Consider the following 24670-nt stretch of genomic DNA (forward strand, 5'->3'; position numbering starts at 1 on the left):
AGATATTTATCCAAAATAATTTTAGATTATTTTATTCTGTTTCTGGTAAAGATTCGAGTGCGCTCTTCGGGGATAACAACCACCAATGTTTCTCTCTCGCTCATACTTCATAATAAAATACTCATAATATTATTTAAGTGCCATCCGTTCATCAGTACATTCAATGAAAATAGAAGCAAATACCGGTAACTTTTTACACGTCACTCATTGTACCGCCATCTCGCGAGGACAAGAAAGAAAGTGACGCAAACTGTTCGCTAGTGCGGTCTATTTTCCGCTGTGTATTTGCCTTGAAATGGAAGATTATCGTGAGAATGTTTTTTACTTCGAGTCTATTCAATATAAATGACATGAACATGTTTATATATACAAGCCACTCAGAGAACATTTTTACAGTATTACTGTAGCAAAATGATATAAACAATAAACAATGTAAACATTATTGTGGCAGTTAAATCTGTTTGCGAATTTGGTGCATATTATATCAGATGAATAATGTGCTACTGCATATAGCTCTAAATGACAATTATAATCTTGACCACGACACTACAATCTCACTAAGCACGGGTAAAACGTTCAATGAACCAGCGGTGTGAGCATGACGAATGCATCTGTCTGTAAACACCGTCGCGAGTCGCGACCCCGTTGGCTGGTAGATATCGTAGAAAGTGGGACGTAAGCTCATTGTTGAACGAAATTTCTAGGCTCGTAATCGTTCTGATAACGATGTTTGAATTTCCGCGTTCTACTGATAAGAACTGCTAATTATGTAATTGCTTTTAAAGTATTGTTTGTACGGAAGCTCCAAGAATTCGACGTATTTACAAATTGCAAAAAGAAGCATATGTTTCAATACAAGATTATACAGATACAGAATATGATAAATATTTATTGATTGTCATGCAGGAATATACATTATTGTATATTAACTTACCAACATAACACAAAAGGTCGTTTCATCTCAATAGAACCTTCATTCCAAACCAGTGCAACTTAACATTTAATAATATTATGATCTTATAAAATATCCCGATGCTGAGTAAAATACCCTCTATCGTCTCCTAAGCCCCCCGGTTTGAAGCTTTTTCCAATGGGTAGTGCCACGACACAATGTTGACTATATAAATATGTTTTGAATATTTTTTTATATCACAAATTGCTTACCTTACTTGCATCAAACATATCATATTTGTGACTTAAAAACTATTTGCCGTCACGCAAAGCACACCTATGTATATAATGCCATTATCATGAGCCAATAACCTATCGTTAACTTTTGTATGCAGCCTGCAAGCGACCTCGATTTTCATGTCCGCTGACCCAGCAACGTTCCTATTAATACCGCTTCTATTATACTGGGATGCATTTAAAGTTCTACCTATGTATAATACCTACCTATTAGTACCTTATGTGTACATAGGTATGTAAACATAAGGCACTAAAGAAGTACCAAAATATTTTTAAAAGCTGTTTCTCGCGGTTTAATTTGCGATAATTGCCTCTTTCATAAATAACTTTAAATGTAATATTTTTTTTTTATCTTAAGTAAAATATTTATTGCGATTCGTGGTTTACGAGATTATTGCAACCAACCAGACAACCTGTTAGCGCTATAATATAAAAGGAAAATATATTATGTAATATATAAATACTTTTGAATCGTAATTTTAAAGTTGATAATGATGAAGCGTACTCCAGAAATGTAATGTGCCGCCAACTTCAATCGAGATGTTATGCTCCTTCACCCTTCAAACAGATAGATCATCGTGACGTCATTTATAAACAAGACGCCAACTACCAAGTATGATTCGGACTCCAGTACTGAGGGTTCCGTACTAACAGACAGAAAGACAAACAGACATTGTTGTAATAATTAATTTTCAATTTTCCTATAATTGCGCTACAAGATATTGCTTCTTACCAAATTTCATGATTCTAGGTCAACAGGAAGTACCCTTTAGGTTTGATTACGCGTTCCTAAGAAAATGGGTTGAGACGGAGAACGAAGTGAGCTTATAAGGGAAGAACCCTTTTTCTTCCAGAAGTATGGAATCCTAAAAAGCGTCGCGAAACTAACGAAGAGTAAATAAAGAAGAGTTAACAAATTAAATAAGCACCAACAGGTGCGTTAAGACTCCAAGGACTGATCTAGAACCGACTGAAGAGATGGAGTTCTCAGTACACCATCTTAACCTACACGTAGTTCTTAAAGTTTTCAACGTTGCTCTCTAATGCTTTTAGAAATAAAAAAAGTTAATATGTGAATTAGTATGTTATTAAGTTAGCTATATTTGTTATAATGAAGTGACTCGCTAATCTTTAGGTTGTATATCAACTACTGTTCGGTTATTAGTTCTGTAACATAGTTGATAAAGAGTAAGATGGATATATACTGTTCGCGCCTACGACGACTAATTTAGATATATAAATAAAACAGATCATTGATTTAATTTTAAATAGCATTAGTTTCTATTTAATCAACCCTTTTTACAACATTTTTATAAAAAATAATGTGTCAAAGCGAGTGTGCTGTTTTCTTTCTTTTGTTTTTTTTTTCACTTACTTATAAGCCATCTTATTAGAAAACGATACAAGTTGTACTAGATTGCAAGAATATATAATATTATATCGCGTTACACGCCGCCGTCACTGCTATAAATGTTATGTTTTTTTAATGTTCATTTAACAAATCGGTGTTACTAGTACGGCATGTACTTTTACCTTGAAAAGTTGAAACCACAGTGTAACAGCATGTCCAAACTAATATTAAAAACGATTTATAAAACAATAAAGTCAACTTTAGGGCTACTTTTTTACGGATTAAAAATTTTACTTTTTAATTTATAAAAATGCGTTTTAATTGTATAAATAAATATGAAGGAATAATAATAAGACTAAATACGAGGCCCTTTTCGTTGAATAGTATAAGCTAAGTAGGAAAGAATAATACTTGTTCATATTCTCTAATCTTGTAAATATTTACTAAGTGATCAACTGGTCTGACTGACAGACATTGATATGAATCATTTCATCATTGATATGTCTGAATCATTTTTTTTTCACGATTGAAACACATCTATTTAATAGTAGTAAGACATTCCGGCATAAAACTTAAACGGAAGTTCTATTTAAGTTATAATTTAAGGATGGACATTGTTAAGAAATATTTTTGTATTTTATAATTAGGTAATAAAGAAAACGATTGTCATTTTGTGACAAAAATTGTATATTGTACAAAAAAAAATTGACAGAATAAGAATTTTTAAATATAAATTCTAAATAAAATAAATAAATGCAATGAACCTTTTTTTCCAACTGACAAATTAAATAACAATAAAAATAGTTTTAACAAAACAGACATAAATTACAGAAAACATATTATGTCCGTCATTACGTTATTAATAATTTTATTTAATTAAACATAATTTATTCAGGTAATGTAATGTTATGTAATTTTAGTTTTTTTTTTAATAATAGTAGCATAATATTATTATAGAGATTATTTTTGTTTATGGCTCAAATAATTTTTATTTTTAATTGTAATATTAGATTGATTGAGATATTTTATATGTATTTTAAAAGTTGATTTAATTGAAGATATCATGATGTACATTTTTGATAGGGTTAATAATGTTGTTATATTGGAGTTAGTTAATTCGAACGCAGGTGAAAGGAGGCCATTTTGATAACAATTTTAAGTTTGTGTCGCTCGTATAATCTATGGATTTAGTTCACTAATGGCGTGTCTTCCGGTAACACACGTTATAACGTCAAAATGGCAAAGAAAAAAGGCGACGAGAAAGTGAATCAAACACCTCAAAGTGATAATGAGGAACAGAATTTTGACGAAGAGCCCAATTTTGAGGATCCCGAGGGATTCGTAGATGACATAACTGATGAGGGTACGTAAATCTACTATTGCGAGGTTGGTCCGGCCATATGCGTCACCTACAACTTTAAGCATTACTGTGGTGTTTTATGTTTTCAAAGCAATGTGAAATCGTGATGTTAATTACTGTATGGCGTCCAGTCGATTGACTGTTAATTGTGCATCGAAAAAGGTGACTTCAATAAATTTCCTAACCTCACTTTGACGTTGCAGAACTGTTGGCAGACCTCTTGGAACAGAAGCCGAAGGAGTCTGACGGTTATGAAAATGTGATAATCGTCGACGGCTGCCCTCAAGTCGGGCCTGAGCGTCTGGAAAAACTCCAGAGTGTAATAAATAAGATCTTTAGCAAGTTTGGGAAAATCGTCAACGAGTATTATCCAACCACCGAAACGGGAGTCACAACGGGCTACATTTTCCTAGAATACAGCAATCCCCAGAATGCCGCTGAAGCTGTACAAGCCACTAATAATTGTAAATTAGATAAACAACATACATTTTTGGTGAACCTTTTCACTGATTTTAAAAAGTGAGTATCAGTTAATATTATTCGTACTTTATTCTATGGTAACTTAATATGAACTAGATAAATGATGCCCTCAAACTCAGTGATTGATTTAAATATTTAATGTCATATCTTAGTATGCTTTTAATAAAACAGCTAAGTAATGAGTAATGATAACATTTAGTTGTTTAGTGTCGGTTTGTAATTGTTATCTGTAGTAATAATGCATCGTGAGTTTAATCATTAAACAAGTCTTAACACAAGTTGATACAGATATTAACTTTCCAAACACATTCAGGTATTCAGATATTCCTAAAGAATGGGAGCCACCAGCACCTCAGCCGTTCAAAGTGCAGTCGGACCTGCAATGGTATCTCATGGACCCAGATGCTTACGACCAGTTCCTTGTGGGCATTGGCACTGGGGTTGCGCTACAAGTGTGGCAGAACACCTTACCAGAGCCTATAGTGTTACAGGAGCGGCCGGTAAATATACTACAACATGTCTACATATGGATGTGATAAAATACTAGAAGTTCAAACTCATGAAAAGTTAAAGAAGTCATTTTATATGATTGCTGGTTTATTTTAATAATACATTTATATATTTAGTCAACATTGTGTGACTAATGTCATGTGTTTCTATGTGTTTATTAGTTACCCTACTGAGGTTTGTCTAGATTAAGTTAATGAATAAGCAATGGTATATTTACACATTCAATTAATTTGTCGATATGTAAAATATTGTCTAAGTTTTAGATGTGACATTTAAAATTATTTATATAATATAAATTTTAAATGTATATGTTTGGTTTCAGAACTGGACGGAAACATATGCAGTATGGTCACCCCTTGGTACATATTTGGCTACATTCCATTGGCGAGGAGTGGCCTTATGGGCTGGCCCCAAGTTCAGTCAGTTTCAAAAGTTCTACCATCCTGAGGCGAGATTCATATCCTTCTCACCATGTGAGAACTATATTGTTACCTTTTCACCAAACAGTGACAGAGGTGATGATAAGAAACTCATTATTTGGGATATTAGGTAAATACATTTAACTTCTCATCAATCTTTTCTGAAAAAAAAGAAAAATCTATATTAAAATATATCCATATACATTTTAAGAGAGAATATTTGTGGTGTCAATAATAAAGTAGCAACTAACAACTGTAAAGTAAAGCTTTTTTACTTTAATAATACATTTATTGTTTATGAAGCACATGCAGCTATTTCTAATATTCAACATTTTAAACATTCAATTGGAATAGATTTTAAGAACAATTATTAATAATTTTTAAATATGACTTGATGAAAATGTTGAAATTATAAAATTATTTAAGTTCTAAACATAATCTGTATCTTTGAATCCTTAATAATGTCACATCACATACACAGGGATATTTTAAAGTTATCAATTATTATCATAAGTAAATTATTGTGGACAAACTATAAACAATGAGTGCCTTGAATAATCATAAACTAAGATATTTGTTAAGCTGGAAATATCACAGCATAAATTGCAATGAAATAATTTAGAATCAACCTGTAGCAATAATTTATATTTTTATCCAACAGAACAGGACAGGAAAAGCGTTCATTCCCTCCACCCGAGGAATATGTGACGTGGCCAATATTCCGTTGGAGTAAGGATGATCGTTTCTTTGCTCGTCTGGGTGCTGACATGCTTTCTGTGTACGAGACCCCCAGTTTTGGTCTGCTAGATAAGAAATCTATTAAAATACCTGGTATTAGGTGAGTAAAACATCTCTTTAGTTCATTTTATGACAATAATAAATAGCTACCTTTTTATTATTGTCATGAAATGATTCTAGGTTTTAGTAAAGAATTAACTAAATAATAAAATTTATTATAAAAAGTAAAAAATCACAAAATATTAAAACATTAGAATTCTGAAATGGGTCAACTAACTAACATATATAAAACTTTATTTGCTGATCAAACAACTGTATTTTAATGTTTCAATTTGTAGAAGTGTAAGCTCTATGTAAAGTCACTAGATTTAATTAAAAACACCCTAAAGCTTCGAAATTACTCGACTTTGGTTGGTTCAGCTTGTCTACTAAACAATGATATACTCTATATAGCGTTACACCCCCTCTCTATAAAGAAACATTAAATAATAAAAAGTTAATTTTTAGTTGTGAAAATTAGTAAAAAGTGCGCAGATGTGTAAGTTCTTTTGTCGCTTTGTTATTCTAGCCCGTAATAAACTGTCGGCATCATACATACCGAAATTTCTAAGACATCTGTTCTTTAGTTTACAAATTGTGATTGCTTGCTTTACGCATGCATAAAGAAGCTCTGGGAGCAGCAAATTATTATAAAAGTAAAGGTACTTTTTTATCACCAGACAAGATGTCTCAATATTGCACCATTATGTATGAGTAAAAAAATACATCAAAATTACTGGTGCAGCAAAAGACGTCACACGACAATAACAGACTATACGCAATAGCGTTCAAATAAGACTTGTTTTATTTAACTACTGACACTGAGATAATCTTTTTTTTTTTCTATAATTTAACCTTTTTTTTTAAATTTCCAGAGACTTCTGTTGGTCACCAACTGACAATGTCCTAGCGTACTGGGTAGCTGAAGATAAGGACGTGCCTGCGCGTGTCACACTTCTAGAACTCCCCAATCGCACTGAAATACGTTCTAAAAATCTCTTCTCTGTAGCCGACTGCAAAATACATTGGCAGAAGAGTGGTGATTATCTCTGTGTCAAAGTAGACCGTTACTCTAAAGTCAAGAAAGACAAGAACGAAATTAAATACTCTGGAATGTACTATAACTTTGAAATATTCCATATGAGAGAAAAAGAGATTCCCGTCGACTCTGTGGAAATAAAGGAGCCCATTCAAGCTTTTGCTTGGGAACCAATTGGCTCCAAATTCTCAATCATTCACGGTGATGCTGCAAATAATTGTATAAGTTTCTATCAAGTGAACACTGGTCAAGCTCCGACACTGTTGAAAAAACTGGACAGAACGTTTAATCATCTGTTCTGGTCTCCGATGGGGCAGTTCATTGTGTTAGCCAACCTTGGGCTCACTGGCGGAGCTTTGGCCTTTGTGGACACCAACGACTTTACCATCATGAATATATCTGACCATTACCAGGTATCATTTATAAATATCATTTCGTTATAAGTAATAATATTATTAAATGTTGATAAGTCCCTAAATAAAGATTAATCTTCAGTATTTTTTGAATATTTAATGTAGATTAACAAAATCTCAAAAAAAACTTTATTTTCACAAGTTATTTTAAATATATTTTTTATTTGTAGTCTTCGACTTCATAAAATTAACTCCTTTTTTATTTAAATTTTATAGACCAAAAAATGTGAGCAGTATATGAATTATTTACAGTAACAATCAGCTTATAACTAGCTTAATGAAGCATGACTTTATTGTTTTAGGTATCGGGCATAGAATGGGATCCAACAGGTCGCTACGTTGTGACTGGAGTGTCGTCACTCAAGTGCAAGATGGACTGTGGATACTATCTGTGGTCCTTCCAGGGCAAGATCATTCGAAGGTAAGATTTCATGTTTTACAAAATTTTATAAATTAGTTTATTTGCCAAGTAATTAATAGTATACTATTTATTTCCCAACTAATTAATAGTAATTAATAGTACTATAAGTGTTGTTTCGTCAGATAAAGACGAACCATGAATAAAGAGATGGTTACGGGCTTATTAGGGTAAAGAACAAGCACAAAACACAACTATCACGTAATTACGGTATTTTAATTAATATAAAGTCAACAAATTAACACTTTAACGAGTAACAACACTGAGTAGCGGGTTCAGGGCACCGATCTGACCTTTTATAGTCTTCTACACTTTTCAAGATCCAACTCAATTTGTCCCTTTTACTAATCAAACAAAATGCATCTGTCAAAACTGTCTCCACCTGTGTCAACCAGATGGCGCCTCGACCCCGCTCGAGGCAAATGCTTCGCTCTGATTGGTCGTCATAACTTTTATAAAATGAATATCGTTTATAACTTCTTAAAACAATGTAACAAATCAAATATAATTAACTCAAGAATTTTAAAACATATTAAAATGTAAACAAATAATATTGTGCGTTATACATGCAAACATCAATCAACCCGACTCATATCTTCCTCCGACATATATATATATATATATATATATATATAAATAAATCCTCTTGCAAATTGCAGAGTGATGAAGGAAGGCTTCGCCCAGTTCTTGTGGCGACCGCGACCGCCTACTCTACTGTCGGAGAAGCAGCAGAAGGAGATTAAGAAGAACCTCAAGAAGTACTACTCGCAGTTCGAGTCCAAGGACCGCATGCGTAGCAGCAAGGCCAGCAAGGTGAGATTTAGCACGACTCTGGCCCTCTCACCCAGCAGACCTATCACTGCAATACTTGACTACCAATGTATGGATTAGTGTATGTAACGAGCGTACGGTCGCGCCACCGTTTGCTTGAGGTTAACGTATTTATTATGATCGATACTTCGTCGATCATTTTACTCAATAAACATTCAAATACATGTAATATATTACCCTGCTATACTTGACTCTCAGTTCGCTCCGACTAGGATTCATCGAACGAGCTGATGTGGCATTTTATAATAGAACGTTTACAAACACATGTGTGTCGTCGCAGGAGCTGGTGGCGAAGCGCACGGAGCAGATGAAGAAGTACGTGGAGTACCGCGAGCTGAAGGCGCGCGAGTGGGCCGAGCAGAAGCCGCGCCGGCTCGAGCTCAGGAACTGTAAGCTGCGCCACACTCTCGCCCCGCGGGCCGCTCCCGACCGGAGTCACTAATGCCGGCCTTTCCGTTTCAGATGTAGACACGGACGGTCTCGACACGGACCCGACGAACACTGTGGAGGAGGTTATAGAATTCTTTATTAAAGAGGAACAAACGGTCATCGAGTAGTCGCCGGACTCCGCACGTCTAGAGGTCGGGGATAACCCCGACCTCCTCGATAGCCGGTCGCGGCCGGCTCCGACCGGTCCATTCGCCGGTTTTTGATCAGCAAAGATAACTTTTTAATAAACAGACAAACACCATCTGACAGTTTTTTTGTACCGATACCCCATATTACATATTATTATTATTATTATAGTCACAAATAATCGTCTACGGAGATATTATTTCCATTATGTGCGGTGTAAGATTTCGGTTTATAAATTATACAATAGGTAATGTTTATAGAAATCATATTAAATTTATATGTTTCAAATGGATATTGGTCTTTTACTACCTGTAGTGTGTATTTTAAATATATATTTTACATCAAAACAAATTTGTTTTTATGGCCACGGCACGGACGCGATATGAGGATACTCAAATATGTCGCCCGTTATAACAATCTATACTAATGTTATAAATTCGAAAGTAACTCTGAAGTCTACATACGTTTTTAATTAGCGTTCAACAGCTAATTCTTGATTTTAATGGTACGTATAAAATAAAGATATGGATGTATTTGTGTATACATATACATCCATATCTTACGGTACACGTAAGTAGTATACCTCGCATCATTTCATTCCATTTTTCTAAATCTGTTCTTTATGATAGATAAATAAAATCTTCGATCCAAGAAGAAATATACAAACAGCTTTAAAAACGCAATTTTTTCGCGAATCTATAATTAATATCTAGATTATTCGAGATCTCGAGTTCTCGACCGATGTAATGGCGTCAATTCAACGTGAAGCTTGTTCATTTGTCTTTATTCCTGTGGTTGGCAAAGGCTAAATATACCTGGATATATAATGAGCTAGGTCCAAATTAAAAAAAGAAGTAATTACTTTGAATTCAAAACCGACAAAACTTATTTATAATATATGTAATACGTATAACACGCGACTTACATTTTACAATAATGATGAATCGATATACAAGTACGTTACGAAAGTAAAACTGTATTATGTTTGAAATGACTTTCCATACTTACATTAAAGATTTTGCAGACAGTTGAGAATTTCGTGAAGACTTATAAGCCGTACCTCTCATCCAGCGTACAGTGAACCATCTTGTGTGGAATTTCAACGAGACGCTAAGATGTCAGTAAGGATTGCTAACTTTTTCTAAAGGGCACCTATAAGAAACCATTTGAAGCTGGCTTTAAATAATATTGCTTATAATAATACTTCGCATGGGAATGCTTTAGTATTTTATACCATTTTACTAAAGTTTCATTAATCGTCCTTAAAAGGATATTGACTGATATTGATACTGTTCGATTAGTTTATATTAGTTATTTTCATAGTAAGTACCTATTATGTGTTACGGAGTTTTATCTTTTGTTTCACCCCTTTACCGTCCACAGCTGTACGAAAGCCTCCCCCATAGTACGCTAACCATCCCGATCTTGGGCAGCCGGCACCTCCCACGCCTACTTGCCACCTTTTTTAAATCGTCGGTCCACCTCGCCACGGGGCGTCCTACAGTACTTTGTACTTCTTTCTACTAACGTGGTCTCAACTGTACGAAATGTAAAAAACATATTTTATTGTACATTCTTGAGAGCTCCACAAACGTAACTCTTGAGCAAGGTATTCTGTTTTACATAACATACATATATTTTGGCACATTACGAGTTACAAGTTGACTAGGAACCTGTCGGAAACAATTTATTATTTTTGCATTTGATAGCCATAGCCACTCTTGATGAAGGTTAAGTTATTTTTATATTCGCTACGTCCTTTTTTTGATATCACGATATGCCCTTTATTTGTTTTCTTTGCACATGTGTCGATGCGATGGGTGATGGTTTTCAGTGAAATGTTATTTTATTGGGTATATTATTAAAAAAAATTAAGTAAATTTTCAACATGAGTCGAGATGGCCCAGTGGTTAGAACGCGTGCATCTTAACCGATGATTTCGGGTTCAAACCCAGGCAGGCACCACTGAAATTTCATGTGCTTAATTTGTGTATATAATTCATCTCGTGCTCGGCGGTGAAGGAAAACATCGTGAGGAAACCTGCATGTGTCTAATTTCAACGAAATTCTGCCACATGTGTATTCCGCCAACCCGCATTGGAGCAGCATGGTGGAATATGCTGCAAAACCTTCTCCTCAAAGGAGAGGAGGCCTTTATCCCAGCAGTGGGACATTTACGGGCTGCTAATGATGAAATTTTCAACTACTCATTCTGAATTTGTACACCCACTACCTTAAATTATGTTCAATTTGAGTGGTACCATTTTTTTTAGATTTTCTGCAAACCCTATCAATGACATCCTACGTAGAAATCATTTTATGAATTTTAGATTTGTTTTTTTTTTTTATGTATAAAATGCATACATTGTGCTAATAATATTTCTGAATATTAGGTAATAATCGACTAATACGATCCCACTGCTACATAGTGTATAAGTCACATAATTTGTTTCTATTTTTATATTTACCAATAGTAGCAAAGTCACTATAAGTATTTTAATTTTTATTACTATAAAATGATTTCATTTTAAATATTCTATCAATTTAATTTAATGTTAGTTCAAAAATTATAAAGTTAATTTGGATCTTGTGTCATTAAATTATAGATTAGATAATTTACGCGCCACAATATCTTTAAAACAATTAACTTTATTAGCCGATATTGGCCTACATGTTATTTTTTTAATTAACAATTTGTTTTGCCATTACATTACAAAACGCATTGTCGATACACGTAGAAGTCTCGTTGGTTATTCGAGTTGCTTAATTAAATCTGTGTGCAATATGGGCGTTGTAGTGGGAACGACGACAGAACGTTTTAAATTTATAATTTAATCTTGTTGGTAAATCATGTAATTTTTTAATTACCTAATGAATAATAAAATAGAAAATAGTTGTCGTTACAATCACAATGCTTCTCTGCAAACGATATTACACGTACCTAGTACCGTCGCGGATTAAGGCATAGCTTTTGTTGGAATTGCTAACACGTGACTGAGCCACATAAAAGCTGGTTGTGCGCAATGGAAACTGGACTCGCTTTAAAGTAAACGAAAAGTTTTTTTGTAATAAGAGGGATCCGCGAGGTATAAGTATAGATTCACATGCGCCGCATCCCGTTAAAATCTGCATCTATCTTATCATTTTTAATCTGGTAGGTACCGTTACATTGCATTAGTGGGCTAAAATTTCTAAAGTATATTATAGGCACGGCGAATTTCAAATCAGTCTTATCAGCTGACAGGTGTTCAGGGATTCTACAATCTATTTTTTAAATTTCATTAATAGAATCAACCTGTTCCACTCTACAACTCTGTTGAGATATACTCTACATTATGCCTTGGAACAAATCGCAGAATTTCAATATTAATTGTAGCGGTTTCGTCGTTACGTAAGGTCAAAAGAACTCTTTCGCAAAGCCAGAAGTTTTCATATAACCGGATGATATGAGAATTTGTGTTAATGAAACGGTACAGCAGTGGTTTTCACGTAGGACGATATTTCCTTGTTCCGTGGACATGGATCTTTGCCATTATCTAGTAATCAATCCGAAAACTTTTGTGTATTTAGATTAGCTTCATTTGATTTGCGCTCGTATATTTAGTGTCAAATGTAGAGCGATGATGTAACACCAGTGGAAATCTATAAAAGATTTTAACCTCATCATCATAGCCCTGGTTTCACTGGTTGCGCTATGACTTGCTGAGTGTCAACAGTCACCACATAAAAGTACTGTATACCTACCCTACCCTTTACCCCAGTCCATACCCTTTACCCTACTCTTTTTATTTTGGTTCTTCATATCTATTGCTGAGCCGAGATGGCCCAGTGGTTAGAACGCGTGCATCTTAACCGATGATTTCGGGTTCAAACCCAGGCAGGCACCACTGAAATTTCATGTGCTTAATTTGTGTTTATAATTCATCTCGTGCTCGGCGGTGAAGGAAAACATCGTGAGGAAACCTGCATGTGTCTAATTTCAACGAAATTCTGCCACATGTGTATTCCGCCAACCCGCATTGGAGCAGCGTGGTGGAATATGCTCCAAACCTTCTCCTCAAAGGGAGAGGAGGCCTTTATCCCAGCAGTGGGACATTTACGGGCTGCTAATGCTAATGCTATCTATTGCTTCCATCGCTTCACATTTGGCTATACTGCATTCATCCTATATTATAGTCGCAGTTTCTTGAAATCACTTTCAAGAAACTGCGACTTTCTTTTCTAAATCGATGAGAATCTGAACTGAATACAAAAAGCTTCAATTCTCCTTGATAGCCCATGGAAGAAGTTTCTGCCTAACATATAGAGTCTTCTGATTAATCTGATGAACTTTTATATAGTATAAGTCAGTATGTCGAATTCGAAGAGAGAGGTTTGATTTTTTACGAGGCGTGTTTATAAAATGAATAAGTTGACGGATATGACTATTTAGTAAAATTTTTGTAGGTATACCAAGAAAAAAATAACGAAACAAAGGAACTCAACTTGTCGAAGTCATAACTACTGAACCTAAATTCATGTCGTCCTGATAAATAAAAAAACAGAGTAACTTGTAGTAAAAATAAAATCTAAGTCGTTTTAGTAATTAATGTATATTTTGATATTTTTTAAATATACATCATAATATATACCTCCTACTAACTGTCGTCGTGATACTTTTATCTTGTGAGTTAATACTAATAATTGTAAGCGAAGGTTTTAACAAAGACAATAATAATAAAGAAAGCCTCCTTACCTATCCATAATATAATAATCATATAACCAATGTTCAACCTAACCTGTAATATATATATACTAACCAAGCAGAGTATATAGTACCTAAAGTTTTTTCATAAGCCAAATCACTATTTTTAGTTAGTGTGTACATTAACTTTAATTAACGATTAAATTTCTTTTTTATTTGTGAATGATTTGAATAAAACAACGCTATATGTTACTCCAAGGTCATTACAGAGCATCTGTGAAAACCGAATCCAAATCGGTGAAGCCGTTTCGGATTTTCTAAAAATCATAGTTATGTGATCTATTGCGTTAATACATACCCCCAATAATATTTCTTCTCAAACATCTCCTATGTATAGATATATATATATATATATATACTAATTGGGTTTAAATGCATAAATATGCGTTTTTATAAAATACCTATAGGTTGCTGTATTTATAAAGCCCTGTATCTTCCCCTGCCGCCTTTCGTCCTTAATTAATTTAGAAGGGAGAATTTATAGAAGCATTGCAATATACATATAAATTTGTTTGTTTTTCAAATAATATGTAACCAGTTGCAAAATATAAAAAATGACACTGTATGAGAATACAATCTCGACACATCCTGCCGGGACGGTAGCGATACTCGTCTGCGTCCCCTGACATCCTCGCGTTGCCGGTCCGGTGTGGTCTCAGTGTCACGCTAATGCGAATATCCAACGCTAGGTTCACTGAACTTGAAATCCGATCATCACAATGATATGCTCTATATTATTGTACGTCCTGAGATATAAATATATCTCGATATTATCAACATATATATATATATGTATATAATAATCACTTAATTTATAAAATAAACTTCAGAAGCTAAAACGTAGTTATATTTTGCTGTACGGCAAACGAAACGAAGATATAATATATAAATGTAGAAATTAATATAAACTACATAAAATTAGGAATTAATTTATTTCAGCAGTAAATAAATTGATGAAAGGTAGAAGCGAACACGGGGTTAGGGGACGGGAAACGTAATAAAAGCTTTGAAATATCGCTCGATCGCCGGAATAAGTATTTATAGTTTGGGATATACCTAATACATATTACATTTAAGTGTAAAAGGTTCCAATGAAGGTAAGCGATAGCTTTTATGTCCCGGGAGGTAGCATGTTTTATATAATATTCCATTGTGAAAATTTGAACTGATGTTCTTGATAGTTAAAAAAATTCGCGTTCTTTGGAATTCTGAAGAAGATGAGTGAGTGAGTTATGTAAAACTAGCTGAGTACCTACATTTATAATTAATTAACGTGTACGTTTAGCTTATGAATCGTAAAGTAAATAAATACTTTACATTCAAAAACCATAAATAGTATTATAAGTAATTACAAGAATTGCAGTATTATGTATAACATATCTTATATCCCGGGAAATTCAAAAGTTTCCAAGGGATATTCGAATCCTCTGTGAATATCCGACGATCATGTAAAAAAAGTTGCGGGCACAGAGCTCGTTAATGCGGGGCTACCGGGACGAACGTGTCTTTCGCGCAAACTTTCCTACTTTTGTTAGTTTAAACGAAGGAGAGGCCTCGTTTCGTTAATTATACACTGGAGTCGTGCACGACTCACGTTACTCTATATAAATGTCCATTAACGCAAACGTGATAGTTTGTGTTGAAAAAATACATTTGAGGCACTCTACCCTCAGTGTGAGTTTGAGTACAAAATTTCAATTTGTAGTTCTTAAACCTAAACTTCACTAAAATTTTCGATCTCTACATTGAGTTAGAGAACTCCCAAAAGTAGACCTAGAGCAGCCATGATCTGCCACTGCTAAAGGCCGAGTCATTCCGATTTAATCTTTAACCCATTATTGCACAGTAAGCGACTAACACAGTTTGGCCAAAAATGCACACATCAGTAAAGCAATACAAAACCTTGGCATTAAGGCTTTGTAAAAGCCTCTCTTCGTAGGTACCATCCACTCATCACATATGGTGCTGTAAGGATTGTTTAATATAGTGACCTCTTACCGTTAAGGGACCCACCCATTTGCCCGTCCACCTAAGAATATTATAAAAAAATGTATATGTATATGTAACGCAACCATAAATTAATAAAATTATATTAAATACTAGTTGTCGTCCGCCGCTTCGTTCGCGATCTAGTGATTAGTTATCAAAAATAAGCCATAAAAAATAGGAAATTTCTTTCCTTGGAGTTCTAGCCTGTTTCATACTGAATTTCATCAAATTCGTTTCAGTGGTTTGGTCATGAAAGAGAAACAGACAGACAGAATATCACGACTCTACCGAGAAGGACTGAATTGGGAAGTTACTGGCCCCTAAGATTTCCTAGTTTAGAGGTATAGGGCCTCTTCGAGGTATGTAACTTATTGTAAACTAATAAAAACAATAATATAATGGAAGCCCTCATAAAGGCACCCGTCCCTTGGGGGACATCCTGGTTATGTGGGATACTTATTCAGTAAGATCACAGATGTCTTCGGCTAGAGGCTGCTGGTCCTCGTCGATATAAAGCATTTAAGGCCTCAACCTTCCTGAAGCAAGTCCTTCAGGTAGGCTGAGCCCCTGGAGGGTGAAAACTGGGTTATGTAGGATTCCTACCCAGTGAAACCACTGCGGGATCGTGTCGGTATTAAGCACCCGTGGCAGCTAACGTGGCTCGGCGGAGCTCTTCTCGGGGGGCGAAGGTGATCTGCCCCCCTGCACTTCTCCCTAGTGCGAACGATAGCACGAGGCTCCGTCTTTCTCATGGTCGCCTGAAATAGGAAACGTGAGACCTACACCTCACGCGTCCACGACCCCAGGGTCACGTCCTATTAAGCCCCGGACTTCGGAGATGGAGAGATGAATTTGCTGTTTACTTGTAATGATAGGTACGACGAGGGCTTGCGTATAATGTTGAATGAGATATTATAGTGCGTTTGTGTGGGCGTTTTGACGCGCAATGTGTGTTTCACATTGAAGAAAATTGTGACAAGTCTGCGAGTATTGATTATTATTATCGTCTGTCTTCTACAAGAGCTATTATTATTACTAATCCTTTTAACCCATAAATATATATATACATTAACATTATGGCATTTTATAACTATAAACAAATAAGAAAAGATACTATCATTACCGTGTGAAAATATCAGCCCACCTGTCACCGGTGTCGGAGGAAATAAGTCGAAGTGTTATACTTTTAATGAACGTTTTTGCACTACTGCTGCAAGGTCCAAGTGTTTCAACTGCAAATGGGACAAAGACATAATTTGGAATTAGAGACGAATATTTGGATCATTTTTTTGCTTCAGCTTTTCTGCGGCGACTCCGGCTCTTAACATTGTTCCACTGTTCCTCTCACATGAAATCGTGTCAACGCAAGTAGTGTCCCACTCCAGGGGCCACTCTCGTTCCCAAAGAACCAATGACAGACCATCATGTCTCTTGCGACCATCATTACTAAATGTACGATGGTGGCAAGACCCCGTTTTATTGTATCATTAAGAGAACCGTGGCGGAAAAGTCTACCTGAACTCCTTGGACAAGAAAGACCTCTTGTAATCTGAAAAAGTTCACCTCCTTTCTTCACGGGCATCTGTGCTCTGTCCTATCGGGAACACCGCTGACCTTGGTTATATATAAATTGCATACATAATGGTTTGAGACATTTATACAAAATATATTTTTTTTAATTCATTGAACCAGAGTAATTTGGTTTATATTTATATTATCAAGGGTGCACCACATGTTTTTGGATCATAATAGCAGAACTGTTTTAAACATAGTCCTTATGTGTGGCTTGGTTCATACATATGTTTCTTCTGTCAAATGTCAATACATGCTGTTGTAGGCTGTTTTGGCTGTGTAGTAATATATCACATTCTGATCAGTTTGGTGTCAGTAACTCATCTTTTGACAATTAGTGGGTTGGTACATTTTGGCATAACTCGGTCCAAATGATATATATACAATTAAATAAGCTATCCTTCCTGAAAAGCATCAGCAAATACTAACTCTCCATCTACTTATTATGTACTCATATAATCCATTGAGATTAGTATAATATATATGACGGCGACTGCGATAGATCAGCGGCACGCCCGTCATCGGTAGGAGCTTCTGGTACAGGGTTCATGGCGTACGTCTCAGGCAATTAACCACAACGATACAATATGACAATTCTTGTACTTTATGTAGGTAATCAGCAATCACAAATTATAAAGTAGGTATATTATAACTATCCCATCGTTCTCTATAATAATATTTAGCTTCGGTCTCATCGTTCTCGAAATAATTCAAAATGTGCCAGTTGTCCCTTGAAACGATTCCGATCACGTGACTGATGTGACGGATGTGAACGCCGTGACGTGTCACGGCGTTCACATCCCACAGATACAACAAAATCATCTAAGGTAATAATTATTCATAATCGACAACATATATGTAATTACGACATATATGTATGAGAATGAGGGATAAGAGAGTGTGTGTGCCCTGTGTTTGCGCACACACTTATGCACCATAAGATGTCCTGCTGGCTGGTATCCCTTGAGTTTTGCGGCCGTGGCCGAATTCGGTCACGGCATCATCACTTATATAATATATAATTATAAGTTAATGGATCTTTAATCGATAGGAAGGTAAGCATTCAATATTACTTGACAATTCTAAATGTTTCTGGGGCATATAATTATGGAACAGCTTGTTCCTGGAAGGGTGTATTTACTAAGCGAATATTCGCTTACCATACGGTAATTGAATAATTTTAATATGACTTATCGACGCTACCCTAACGAAGGCAGCTCATTTTTAAATATCTACAATTACACACAATGTCAACAGCTGAAATAAGCCCGTCTATGTTTATTTTTTTATAGTGACTTAGTACATTACGTCAGAATATTTTAAGAATAATTTCAATTTCTTTGTTATATTTTAAGGTTATAAGACAATAAAATATTACTTATGAAACACAAATATGTATTTAACCATTACAATAGCTGTAGTAATCGTAATATTGTATTCATTAATATTTACATTAACACCAATTACCTTAATACTAACTTTGTATCTTGATAATTGGACAAAACACAATTCATATATCATCCCTTAAATGTTAACACATTGCTGCTCCAGGAAACAGTAAAGTAAGTGTTCTGTACGGAGCTTCCATCACTTGTATAAGTCTCACTGCAAATCACGTGACTTACAATATTGAACGGAAAAGTCAAAGTACCCTCATATTTAGTATCAATGTTACCAATGAAATACAAAAATAATTTAAATCTAATTATTATTATTACACAATTTATTAAAACATTTAACACAAAATGTAAGCGTTTTTGTAATCATCTAATTATTTAATAATTTCTTACCTAATCTGTCATCTGCGACTCCCCGACTGACTACGTTGGGTCATTATTATTTATGTTTACAGCTTTAAGATGTTTATGCTGGATTTGGATTCGGTGTATCTAATGAAAAAGACGTGTCTTCTTAATGAATATAGAAGGAACTGTTAGAATAAGTACTCATTGTAATATTTTTAACGTTGGCGCCTGTTATAGAGGTCATTTTTAGTAGATTATATTTATTGTGGTGTAGTAATTTCGTTGCATCTGAAGATTAATTTACTGATAAATTGCAATCGGTTAAGATTTTTGGTGGAAAATCGAAGAGATGGCTCAGTGGATAGAATAATTTAGTCCAGAAGATCGTGGGTTCACATCCAGGCAGAACGACTATTCGATATGATAATGTCGAAAAATATGAATACTTATTTGCTGCAATGCCCGCCCGAAGTATAATATTACAATATTAAAACACTGATGCAGAAGAGTCATTGTTAGTTAAATACGCTCCCCAGTAACAGGAGATATTTTAGCATAGTTTTAATAAAATAACAAATGTTAACACGACTCAGAAGTCGAAGTCACCTACCTTAGCTAATGCCCGACTCAACTCCCGCGCAACCCATTGCGGCTGCTTTGTGACGGTACGAGTAATAGTGCTAGGAGCCTGGTAAACTATTTTTGTATGAATCATTTTTTCAAGCCGCGCTTATATTTTCTCAAAGTGAAAAACTCAGTGGGATTATTGTTATGACTAATTTTTATTAAGTAAATTTAATTATTTATTAACTTTAAATCTCAATTAAATTATAGGAACCTAGGAGATTTCGTTTGCTGTCTCTTTTTTACATTGATTGATTTAAAATTTTTGGAAATAAATGCACATTACAACTTTGTTTAATCAATAATGTTACATATGAACATTCAAAGAGTTTTATTCCAAATATTATGTGATTATGTTGTTTATACCTCAGATCCTGAACAGCATGGTTTTTTTATTCCGTCACAATACATTATTATTAAATTAAACCTAAGATTATATTATGTTTTAGTTAAATCTAAGGCGCGATACATTGTAGACTTCCTATGAAGTTTCTTTCATTTCAGTTTCTACATTTAAAGTGTATTCCTTATTTTATTGTTCTAGTCAATACGATGAGAATAACGCATTGACATTATTTAAATATTTTATTCAAATATTTGTTTTCATTCTAAATACGAAAGTCCGAAGAAAATTCGTTGAATGAACGCGCATGAGCGTAGCGCCCGGTGATGCCCATTCAGCGCGTCTCCCTTCAGTTTGCCTGAAAAACTGTGAACGCACGCACGACCTCGCTCTCCCGCCATTCGAACTAAACTCGAATTCATTTAAATTTATTTCGTTATCTGTGCCCGGCTTTCAGTGAAGTGAGAAGAGGTCATATATTATTTTGAGTGAAATAAATACAGTTGAGTGTTTTTTTATCGACTTCTACAATAATTCTTAATAACCGGTAAGTGTTATTGTATATCCTCACACTATCGGTACATTTTATAATTATCTTAAGTGTTTTGTTTGATTTTAATTAACATGCGAGACGTATGATACATAATTGACTTGCGAACGAATTTAAAAGTTAAATTAAAACATATATATATCATGGTTTGTGCTGTGATGTGCGTGCAGCGGGTGTTCAGTAATAAAAACCTACGCTACAGTTTTACATTGTTAACTTCGCTTGTAACGCATTAATTACTATCTCTGAAGGTGATAAGACATCGAAGTAAGTGTACAACGAACAGATTTTTAGTTTTATGTCAAGATTAACACATTTCATACGTTAATAATCATGTTATAAACGTTTTTATAACTGTTGTAATCAGTTTATCTGACTCCTTATTAGAAAAAAATACATTTACAAATACCCTCATTATCGCATGTGTGATTCTATTCGACTCGTGCAATACTTATGATATTTTAGTAAGTTTTTCTGCAAATTGAAAAGTTGTCGCCAATACGTCAAGAGAAAGGTTCAGAAGAAATCCATCTTCATGAGCGCCTCAACGGTCCGCGCTGACACAACGGGATGTGTCGCCTGACACTTTCTCACATTGAGCAGGTGTCATCCATCCATCATCATCATCAGCCGAAATCGCGAGCGATACACTTTCATCCATTCCGAGCCCGTGATTCTGACGATTATATTATCATTCGATCGTTTTTAAAAATTAACTCTTTGTTAAACATCTAGATATAATGTTCTGAAAGTTAAAGGTTATGACGTCATCACAGTTCTGATACAGGAGGTGGTAGCGGCCATATTGATGAGCTATAAAATTTATTGTCAGAGCTGTGCTCGTACTTGGTCCGCAGGAACATCTCAACCGAAAATATTGATTGGTCTGTCATTTCGTCAATTAAAAGATGTTTCGCGATACAAGCTGCCCGGGGTTTACTTGATCATAATGTTAAATAAAATCGAAATCAGAACAAAAACAATTTAACCGTGTTTGGTGAAACAAATTTCCATTTACACTTTCCAAGCGGATCACGTGGCTGCAGGTTTACATATCATTGCGATATAGTTTTGCTAACGAGGAAAGTAGAATGGATCGCTTGGTTTAATAGTAATTGTACTTGAATATTGGTTCATATCTTATTATTTAAAGTCTGTCAGAGAATAGCTCTGATAAGTATGAATTCTGGAGATTAATGTATTCCAATTAAGTAGAAACGTTTTTGTTTAATGATAATCAGTTTATATTTAGTTGATGCGGGTCTTAACCGAACAACGCGAGTTTAAAACGTAACTGAGTTTTATGAGCTTAATTTTATTGTAAGAGATGAAGAGGTATAAATCTCTTGTTAGGCATTAAAAAAACATCGCAAGGAAACGCGACAGGCTTCAGGCGTGACTGGTGAATGATCGAGTTTTTGTCACTTGTGTTATTGCAATAGTGATTTGTTGTATATTAATTTCTGTTGTTTAAAAATGACGTAAAACTTAATATTTTCGATACAAACTCCTTTTTAAGTCACTTATGGGTACATACCTAGATGTGGTGATAGATAGATGATGTTATCATAGAGAGGCAACTGACTTACAAATAACACACTGTATTATAGAGCCAAACAATAAACAGATAATATTCAATTCGTATTATATTTAAAAAGGTATACAGTTTGTTTTGAGTTGCTAAAGTCTGCAGGCAGCGCCATTAGGAACCATAATGATTACTAGCGCTGGTTTTCGGTGACCGCCATAAAGGACACGCTTGCCCACAAGTCACAAGTAACTAAAACTGTAAAATGCAACGACTTTTCTTATTCCTTCTTATATTTTAACAAATAAATAAGATTATAACGTTTCTACATAATATTGAATTTTTCGACGGCGCTGGGATTCCGGAGTAATCAGACGTTGTTAGCAAGGATTTGTTGTGACGCTGTCGAGGATATCATTGTTGTTGCTTTATAATAAAATTATTATAATATACTCTTACCAACCAGAAGTGAACAAGAGTTTTAAAAAGAAATCTGATGTTATAATACGAATAATAATTACAATTTAACAAAAATGACAAAGTTTTATATGATTCGGCACCCAAAGCACGCAAATTCCGCCCCAAAAAGTAGCCCCGCGCCTCTGTGACAAGCGATCGCGCGCGCTGCAGAGGCTTGGGCTTATTAACGCTTCAAGGTATTATGCACACGCATTAGGCGGTAAGAGTAACACATTGTCAATGCTTAACGCATCGAAATGTATTAAAAATAAATTACTTGCGGTAAGTAATAATAATGGAGGTGTAAAAAATAAAGTGGCCTCGCTGTTTCGTTAGGCAGTTATTCTATAATATTAAACAGTAGCTAACGCGGGGCGTGCATTGCAATCAATGCCTGTTTATAATTATTTTGTAAACATTGACAGCGAGTGCCAGCAACTCCACAAAGTGTCAACTCGATCGGTTGGCTGATGCGCGCACGCGTAACGCGCAATGTGCAAACGCGCGAAAATAAGTAATAATGTTAAAAATAAGATTTTAACCTGATCATGAACTGGACCTTAAGCTTTTGCAAAAAATAATCTTTACATGACCTTACATTTCACATTAACATAATTTATTGATTGAACATATTGATTGTAATTGGACGGTCCCATGTCAATGGGGTAATTTGGTAACTCATATTTTTAATACGATATTATTATATTTCACCGTTTTAGTCAAAACATTACAGTACTCACCGCGATACTTGGACCAGCACGGTTGAGTTGATAAATCGGCCTGGGTAGTTTTCGGAGATAGTAACGACTTCGAAAGAGTGAAGGTATTCAGTTTAGACTTTGTGTTCAAAAATTTGGTAGTAAGTCTTTTACTACGTTATTCAAACTGGCCTAGTGTTGCTTTATCGGTGTCGTGAACGCGTGCGATTACATCTGACCTCCGGCCGCCGCCATCACGCCGAGGGTAAATAAAACATGATTAGATTACATAATTTATATCTCTTGATCGCAACACAGAATTTAAACTTTCACATTTTAGCTTTGTATCCAATGAAAGCCAACAGAAACATATAAAGTAAACTTTTCAGGAGATTCCGATTAACGCAAACCGTTTCTAATTACTGTTTATATGAAGTACATTGCGCAAATTGTACTTTAAATTTCATCTGCTTAAGCACCAGAAATCGAGGATACGACAAGCGTTTACATTGTGTTATCCTACACTTCGTGATAACAAAAAGGTGAGTATTAAAATTAGACATAAACAGACACAACCCCGCATGAAAAAAACATTAAGGATTTATATTGAAATGTTTTTCTCTGGAAGAATTTAGCATCCCATGAATATATACGGTGAGTTACATCGGCGCTAATATTATTGTTTACTCCATGAATAAGAAATACCTCTGCTGAGCAGTGGACAGTGGCGCTGTTCGAACAATAACGATGCAACTGTAGATTGTTAAATATTACAAGTACCTCGGACAGGCTTTTTTGGAAGAATCTGTTTCTTGAATCTCGTATCGATAATATCTACAAGAATTTTTAAGAAAAATTAAACCAAGACACAGCTACGAGGTACTTCTTGAGGTATAGTGCGATATCCCAGTGCATTGCGGATGAACAGTCCTCGCTGTGGACTCAGAAGTTTAGTTTTTCAGTGGAATTGGTAAACCCTGATTCCCATATATTTTATTTTATTTATTATCCCGTTATTATATCCCTAACTAATCATCTGATCTAATCATCAAGTGT

At 34.8% G+C, this 24670-nt stretch overlaps 2 protein-coding genes across 2 annotated transcripts in view; both read left to right on the forward strand.

Moving 5' to 3' along the window:
* The first annotated feature begins 3720 nt into the window (after window positions 1-3720).
* LOC125065744 (eukaryotic translation initiation factor 3 subunit B) lies at window positions 3721-9479 on the forward strand. The gene is made up of 10 exons (XM_047673539.1): window positions 3721-3902; window positions 4103-4418; window positions 4693-4879; window positions 5212-5438; window positions 5970-6146; window positions 6961-7537; window positions 7840-7958; window positions 8615-8768; window positions 9067-9175; window positions 9249-9479. The coding sequence occupies exons 1-10, from the start codon at window positions 3776-3778 to the stop codon at window positions 9341-9343; spliced, it is 2088 nt and encodes a 695-aa protein (XP_047529495.1). The 5' UTR covers window positions 3721-3775; the 3' UTR covers window positions 9344-9479.
* Window positions 9480-20758: 11279 nt separating this feature from the next.
* Window positions 20759-24670, forward strand: part of LOC125065878 — a 177367-nt gene continuing 173455 nt past the window's right edge. The window contains exon 1 of the mRNA XM_047673734.1: window positions 20759-20926. The gene's annotated coding sequence lies outside the window, so the exon portion shown is untranslated. The remainder of the gene's footprint in view (window positions 20927-24670) is intronic.

Source organism: Vanessa atalanta, chromosome 8 (genome assembly GCF_905147765.1).
Source record: "Vanessa atalanta chromosome 8, ilVanAtal1.2, whole genome shotgun sequence".
Taxonomy (NCBI): Eukaryota; Metazoa; Arthropoda; class Insecta; order Lepidoptera; family Nymphalidae; genus Vanessa; species Vanessa atalanta.